The sequence below is a fragment of the Mus caroli genome, chromosome 11 (genome assembly GCF_900094665.2).
Source record: "Mus caroli chromosome 11, CAROLI_EIJ_v1.1, whole genome shotgun sequence".
Taxonomy (NCBI): domain Eukaryota; kingdom Metazoa; phylum Chordata; class Mammalia; order Rodentia; family Muridae; genus Mus; species Mus caroli.
Genome location: NC_034580.1, coordinates 96,296,021 through 96,304,301, shown reverse-complemented (window position 1 = coordinate 96,304,301; position 8,281 = coordinate 96,296,021). Strand labels below are relative to the sequence as shown.

General features: G+C 48.7%; 1 protein-coding gene across 3 annotated transcripts in view; it reads left to right on the top strand.

Annotated features, from left to right (window-relative positions):
• Nt5c3b (5'-nucleotidase, cytosolic IIIB) overlaps positions 1–8,281 on the top strand; it is a 17,617-nt gene that overhangs the window by 8,000 nt on the left and 1,336 nt on the right. For all 3 annotated transcript variants that reach the window (XM_021176975.1, XM_021176978.2, XM_021176976.2), the window contains 2 exons: positions 1,013–1,175; positions 2,785–2,985. In XM_021176975.1, the coding sequence (XP_021032634.1) occupies positions 1,013–1,175; positions 2,785–2,985 (364 nt within the window). The remainder of the gene's footprint in view (positions 1–1,012; positions 1,176–2,784; positions 2,986–8,281) is intronic.

Genomic DNA, 8,281 nt, shown 5'->3' with positions numbered 1-8,281 from the left:
TAGACCAGGCTGGCCTCGAACTCAGAAATCCACCTGCCTCTGCCTCCCGAGTGCTGGGATTAAAGGTGTGCGCCACCACGCCCGGCATATTCTTTTGTGTGTGTGTGTGTGTGTGTGTGTGTGTGTGTGTGTGTATGTACAGAGGTACAGAGAGAAACGAAAAGAAGAATTTAAAACGTCTTGCCTGAAGTGTTAAGGTGGCGGCCCAGTTGATTAAAGGACTTGTTTCATCAAGCATGCAGACCTGAGTCCCATCGTTCCATCTCTACACCCATCTAAAGAGCTGGGTGTGGTAGGATGAGTTTGTTACCCTAGCACTGAGGAAATGCAGATAGGCAAATCCTGGGGCCAACCGACTGACCGACTGACTGGCCAGCCAGCCTAGCCTAACCACTGAGCCCCCATCCCAGTAAGAGACCCTGTCTGTCAACAAGGTAAGAGTCAGGGAGATGGCTCAGCCTGATTCCTGCCATCCCCAGAACCCATGTAAAGTGGAAAGAGGGGACTGACTCCTGGCAGTTGTTCTTGACCTCTGCAAGTGTGCCACGGTACCCCTGTACCTATAAACATACGTTTTCAAAACTAGAAAGTACGATGAATTCCAAATAGTGGTGGTGCACACCTTTAGTCCCAGCACTCAGGAGGCCGAGGCAGCTGGATTTCTGAGTTCAAGACCAGCCTGGTCTACAGAGTGAGTTCCAGGACAGCCAGGGCTACACAGAGAAACCCTGTCTTGAAAAAACAAAAAAGATGAATGGCTCCTGAGGAAAGACACTCAAGGTTGACCTCAGACCTCTACAGTTGGGTCACAGGTAGACACCCCCCCACACACACACACCCCACACCCACAGACACAAGCAAGCATGAATACATGTTTGCGTGCACATGTGCTCTACACACACACACACACACACACACACACACACACACAAATAAAAATACCTAGCCCAAGTAGAAAATAAAGACCAGGAGCCAGGGCTGTGGCATTCTCAACCGTTTGGTTTCTTTGCAGGGAGGGCTATAAGACGTTCTTCGACACACTCTACCAGAACAACATCCCCCTTTTCATCTTCTCGGCGGGCATTGGTGACATCCTGGAAGAAATTATCCGGCAGATGAAAGTGTTCCACCCCAACATCCACATTGTGTCCAACTACATGGACTTCAGTGAGGATGTGAGCCATGTGTCGGCTGGGCTGCTGAGGAGGGGTGGGCTGCCTGTAGCCTTGGTGCCTTCCGCTTGCCCAGGTGGCCTCTTTGCCCTCTGCTGGGCATTTTTATTCTCTTCATCTTTCTTTCTTTCTTTGAGACAAGAGTCTTGCTAAATTACCCAGGTTGGCCTGGAGGTCCTAAACTTAGTCAGCCCTCTGCCTCTGCCTCCTGAGTGGCTGGGACTGTCGGTGTGAATCACAGCACTTGGCTTCATAGGTTACGAACTTTCCTTCCTTCCTTCCTTCCTTCCTTCCTTCCTTCCTTCCTTCCTTCCTTCCTTCCTTCCTTCCTCCCTCCCTCCCTCCCTCTCTCTCTCTCTCTCTCTCTCTCTCTTTCTTTCTTTCTTTCTTTTGAAATAGAGTTTTTTTATATAGCCCTAGCTATTCTAGAACTTACTATGTAAGCCAGGCTGGTCTCAAATTCACAGAGAAACACACCTGTGCACCCCTCCTTGACCATCCTAGCCCCCTGCCCAGAGCTAGAACTGAAGCATTCACCACCACACCCGGCCTGTGTGCTACTTTAAATGGACCAAGGGACCTCCTGGGCTACAGGAGACTCTGTCTCAAACAAACAAAAAATCAGTGGTAAATTTTGTCCCTCTGGCCTACAGCTGAGGGCTTAGCGCATGTGACCCAGAGAAAACCCTGGCCTCCTAGGCAGGAGCTCTTATCTCTGAGTGCTTCCTGCATCTGACAGAGCAGCATTCTGGCTTCCACCAGACCAGAGGATCAGTAACACCTGGTGACCATTATTTAAAGCAGGAGTTACAAAGTTCTGTAAAAGGCCAGCACAAGCCCTGCGTTCCCAACTGCTTAGGAGACTTGTGGCAGGAACATTGAAAGCTCATCTTGACTTCTTGGGCCACAGAACAAATTTCACGGTGATCCTAGAAAGGCTGAATAGAAAAAAGATGTGTCTCAATGAAGACCAGAGCCAGGCATGGTGGCACACTCCTTTAATCCCAACACTTGGGAACAGAGGCAGGGGGATCTCTATGAGTCTGAGGGAGGCCAGCCTGATCTACATGGTGAGTCAGAGCTATGTGAAGTGAGACCCTGTCTCAAAAAATGAAAGAAGGAAAGAAAGGAAGAAAGATCGGCATGATGACATATGCCTTTAGTCCTTGCACTCAGGAAACAGAGGCAGTTGGACCTCTGAGTTCAAAGTCAGCTAAGGCTTTGTAGAGAGACCCTGTCTCAAACGAAAAAGGGGTGTAGCTCAGCAGTACAGGGCTTGCGGGAGGCGTAGGCTAAATCTCGGTCCTTAGTACAAGGCCAGCTATGATACTTGGGCTTGGGGGGGGGGCACTCTGTTGCACCCACCTCCTCCCAACTTTGCCGTCACCACCCCGAATGCAGCGGAACACAAGCAAATGAGTCTAGCCGGGTTCCATGGAAACGTAAAAACAGACCAAAGGCAACCCTAGTTCTCTAGCCTCTGGTTTAAGCTACAATGAAGCTTTGCCGTTGTCTCTGGCTCTGGGAACTGTCTCTTCTCCCATGACAGACAATGGAAGGTGTGCTCCGTGGGTCCCCCTAGCCCTCTTGTCTTTCTCTTGTGATGGTTCAGGGTTTCCTGAAAGGATTCAAGGGGCAGCTCATCCACACCTACAACAAGAACAGCTCCGTGTGTGGGAACTCCAGCTACTTCCAGCAACTTCAGAACAAGACCAACATCATCCTGCTGGGAGACTCCATCGGGGACCTCACCATGGCTGACGGGGTCCCCGGGGTGCAGAACATTCTCAAGATCGGCTTCCTGAATGACAAGGTAGGCAGCCGCCGGCCCCTCCCCTCTGGCTCCCGCAGGCAGCCGCTGGCCCCTCCCCTCTGGCTCCCGCAGGCAGCCGCTGGCCCCTCCCCTCTGGCTCCTGCGTGCATTCCTTTTCTCAAGCGAATACCTTTCATGGGCTAGATATTGGGGCCAGAGATATTGGGGCACATGAGTCATGGTCTCCATCTTGTGCGTACGCGATATTCCCCCTCCCCTCTCTGGGAGAGAGGATGTTGATGGTGAAACAGGAATTCATGTATATCAAGCTAGTCTTAAACTGTGTGGCTGAGGTTGATCTTGAACTTCCAACTATCTTGCTTCAACTTCCCAAACGGCTGAGACTATGTGAATATGCAGTCATACCTCAATTTATCTTCGCTCTTTTGGTGGACTACCCCCCACCCTGACAGTGTCTGTGTGAGTATACACACACACACACACACACACACACACACACACACACACATTTTCGCTTTGCTGGAGAAGGAATTCGGAACTGGGAGAAGCCAGGTAAGTGCTCTGTCATTCATTTATTTTTTTTTTAAAGATTTATTTATTTATTATATGTAAGTACACTGTAGCTGTCTTCAGACACTCCAGAAGAGGGAGTCAGATCTCATTACGGATGGTTGTGAGCCACCATGTGGTTGCTGGGATTTGAACTCTGGACCTTCGGAAGAGCAGTCGGGCGCTCTTCCCCACTGAGCCATCTCATCAGCCCTGTTTTGTTTTTCAAGACAGGGTTTCTCTGTGTAGCCCTAGCTGTTTTGGAACTCACTCTATAGACCAGGCTGGCCTTGAACTCACAGATCCACCTACTGGGATTAAAGGAATATGGTACCACCTCCTGGCCCTTCCAAGACTGTTAACCTGATTGCTTGTTGTGAAGATGGCCAGGAACAAGAAGCTCCACTCTACCAAATGAGCTATACCCCTGACCAACACTGAGGCTCTTAAGACATTCCAAGAATACTCTGCTTAATACCATGTAATCCCTGCATTTAATTCTCTTTTCGGACAGATGGACAGCCACTCCATATGAGCTCCTAATAGTCCCAAGACTACATAAGTCCTTTAAAATTCTTTACTCTGTCAGTTCTTATTTTTTTTCCCAAGGAGCCTTACCAATTGTTTCTGCATGACTTATGATCCATGAAGTAGCTGTCCCAGAGGGTCAAAAGTCCTGGTTTCCTAGAAAGAAATCTTAGCTAAAGGAGGCACATGCAGATGCTCTGAAATTTTCCTAATGGTGACATGGATGGAATTGTCACCAGTGTGCTGGGTTTCTAACACCAATCTGCAAGGTCTGTTTTATGACTCTTTGTCACGTGCTGGCAGTCCAAGCCTAGCTGCATGCATTTTAGGCAAATGTCCCACCACTAAGCAGGTCCTCAGCCATAATTGCATGATCTCCTTTCTCACTGATATCTGTGGAGCACTTCTATAAATATTTCTCTTTTTCTTTTCTTTTTCTTTTAATATGCATGGATGTTTTACCAGCATGTATGTCTGTGCACAGAATGCCATCAGCAGCCAGAAGAGGGCACTGGACCCCCCTGGAACTGGAGTTACAGAGGGTTGGTCCCCACCCTGTGGATGCTGGGAACTGAACCCGGGCACTCTGGAGCAGCCAGTGCCCCTAACCACTGAGCCATCTCTTCAGCCTTAAGTAGTTTTCTTTTTTAAATTTTAATTCTTTCTATTTTCAAGATAAGGTCCACTGTATAGACAAAGATAGCCCTAAATCTCAGAGATCTGCCTGCCTCTGCCTCCCATGAGAGGGATTAAAGGCATGCGCCACCACTATGCCTGGTGGTTTATGTACATAAGTGCTTTAGCTACATATATGTATGTGTGTGTGTATGTGTATATGTATATTCGTACACGCATGCGTGCATGCATGTGTGCCGGGTACCCATAAAGTCAGAAAAAGACATATCCCTTGGAACTGGAGTTCCAGATAGTTGTGAGCCACTTTGTCAGTTTTGGGAACTAAACTCCAGTCTCCTTCAAGAGCAGCAAGGGCTCTTAACCTCTAAGCCATCTCTCCAGCCCATGTGTCTGAGAACAGTTCTCACGTAGCCCTGTCTAACCTCAAATTTACTATGTAGCTAAAGATAAGTTTGAGCTTCTAATCCTCCTGCCTCCATCTCTCAAGGGCTAGGACTATCGTTATGTGTCATCTCACCCTACATATGTTTATGTGTTCCCGGGAAAGAAACCCGGGCACACATGCATGCTAGGCAGGCAGCCAGCCAGGCGAGCAGCATCCCCAGCCCTTCCCTGACGCTTTCACTCCCGTGTCTGACTCACCGGTTAGTGTTTATTACGTGTACGAGTGTTTTGCCTACATGTGTGTCTGGATACCACATTGAAATCAGAAGGAGGTGCCAGATCCTCTACAACTGGTGTTACAGACAGTTGTGAGCCACTGTGTGTCTGTGCCAGGAATCGAACTCATGTCCTCTGCAAGAGCAGCAAAACCTTCTTAATTACTGAGCTAATTCTTCAGCGCCTGCTGATTTTTGTCATCGTGAAGATTGCTCTTTAGGTGGGCTCTCCACCAACGAGCTACATCCCTACATCCACTCATGTCTTTTTCTTTTATCCCCCCCCCCTCTGTGTATATGTATATATTTTGACTTTGAGACAGAGTTTTACATATGTGGCCTTGGCTACACATCTACCATCTTCCTGTCTCCTCCTTCCAAATGCTGGGATTCCAGACATGGACCACCAAGTCTAACTCATGTTGAGGGCCCTTAGGCCTCCTCCTTAGGGTGGGTGCCGAGGATCAGTAAACTCCGAGAGTGCAGGCACACCGCACATTATCTATAACAGGCAAATGCGAACAGTCGGAAAAGCATGAAGAGAAGGTTGAGTTTCACAAATGGTGTGCTCCCCCCACCCCCGACATGAAAGCTTGAAGAAAAGCCTCTCACACAAAGCTCCGTCTTTGACGGGGTCTTCACCTCAAGCGGGACCAATTTGATGTGCACTAATGACCTTTCCCCTGTTGGTTGTCCCAGCTCACCGAGCTCTTTCACCACTATTATCCCATTGAGATCGACCCACACCGGACCATCAAAGAGAAGCTGCCTCACATGGTGCAGTGGTAAGTGGCACCGGGATGAAGGATGGAGAGGGCCAGGCAGCCTGTGTCCTTCCAGAGCTTCAGGCTTACACGCTTCCTTCCTGAGGGCTGTGCCTCTGACCCGGCTCTAAGGAGGAACCTCCAACTACACCCAGGTTCCCTGCTGCTGCGACAGTGGAAAGGCTCAGGGACTTCTTAGAAATGCCTTGGCCTGGGAGATAAGCAGCAGGTGACCTTGTCTTGGTGTGTTTTGTTCTTGTGTCATGGATACACAGTCTGGACAATGCATAATGAACAGAGCTTTCGAGAGGCTGGGAAGTCCCAGCTGAGGGGACTTCTGCCAATGGCTGTGTTGCTGTCACTCTGTAGCAGGAGGGCAGAGAGGGGTGGGGTGGGGTGGGGGGAGAGGCTGAACTTGCTTTGATAGCCTAATGACATCATTCATTCTTGAAGGCAAACCCCCTTGACCCGAACACCCCTGTGTTGGGGACTGGGGTCGTTAACTTTTCTCTTGCTGTGGGCTAAGATCCCATGACAAAGGCAACTTATAGGAGAAAGTTTATTTGGGGTTTATAGGTCAGAGGGTGAGTCCAGGGAACCATCACGGCAGGGAACATGGCAGCAGAAAGGCAGGCATGGCTTTTGAAACTTCCAAGTCCATCCCCCACCCCCACCCTACCCCTTTGCCCAGTGACACACCTCCTCCAACAAGGTCTGGAACCAAGCATTTACATACATGAGCCTTGGGAGGTTATTCTCATTCAGACCACCACACCGCACAATTTTACAACTTGGGGACACAACCAGATTGCAAGATTCTGATAGAGACAAGCCCTGCTAAGCTTGGCCATGGTGGCCCATGTACCTCACCTCAGCCCGGGAGGTTAGGACAGGAGGAACAAGGTTGTTCTTAGCTACATAGGAAGTTGTGGGCTAGCCTGTGCTGCCTAGGACTCTGTTAAAAAAACGAAACCTAGGCAGGTGGTGGCAATGCATGCCTTTAATCCCAGTACTTGGGAGGCAGAGGCTGGCAAATCTCTGTGAGTTCAAGGCCAGCTTGGTCTACAGAGTGAGTTCCAAGACAGAGAAGGCTACACAGAGAAACCCTGTCTCGAAAAAGAAAACAAAAACAAAAACAAAAAAACCCACCAAAACCTAGCATGCCTGGACAGAGCCCTGTAGGGAGGGAATTAAGAAACGTTCTGATCTCCCCAGTCCATTACATAGTCCTTGGCTCCCTCTCCCCTCAGTTCCTCACCTCTCTTCTAAGGATGGCTGTAAGTTCTTCAGGAGATGGCTCTGTGGAACAGAATGTGCGCCCTCCATCAGAGGGGACAAAGGACAGGGCACTGGGCTTGCTAGGGTGACTGGAATGACGCGGGGTTGTGGGTTATTTGTAGGTGGAGCAAAGCCCACAGTCTCCTGTGCCAGCAGAGGATCCAGAAAGTCCAGATTGCTCAGGTGGTTGGAGAGTCCACTGCGATGCTCAGGTGAGCTCCTTACTGTGGAAATGTTTCCACCCAACCAGGCCAAGCAGCTCTGTGGGCCGGGGTGTGGCTCCCTGGCTGAGTACTGGCCCAGCATGCTGGAGACCTGTGGATTCCGTCCTTGGCATTGAAATACAAAAATAAAGATGAAAGCCAGTCTAAGACTGTTTGACCCAGGCGGAGGAGGCAGGGGCTCGAGTAGAGTCAGTGGTTGGGAGAAGAAGAGGAAAATTGGCCCCAGAAGCCATTTGCCTCAGGGGATGGTGTGCCAGGTGGCCAGAGCTCCATCTCCTACCGTCCAACTCCTTTGAAATAATGGGTTCAAAATGGACAACAACAGAAACCTCTGGTTGACAGGATTTTTTTTTTTTTATTTCAATTTCGTTTTTCAAGGCAGGGTTTCTCTGTGTAGTTTTGGTTGTCCTGGAACTCTGTGTAACCAGGCTGGCCCTCAGACTTAGAAATCTGTATGACTTTGTGTTCTCTAGTGCTGGGACTAAAGGCGTGAGCCACCACACTGGGTACTAACACTCTTTAAAAAAGAAAAAAAAGAAAAAGAAAAAAAGAAAAAAGAATATTTAATGTGTGTGTTACAATTAAATATATATGTATATTGAGATATGTCCACACACACATATATATATATATATATATATATATATATATATATATATTTTTTTTTTTTTTTTTTTTTTTTTTTTTTTTTTTTTTT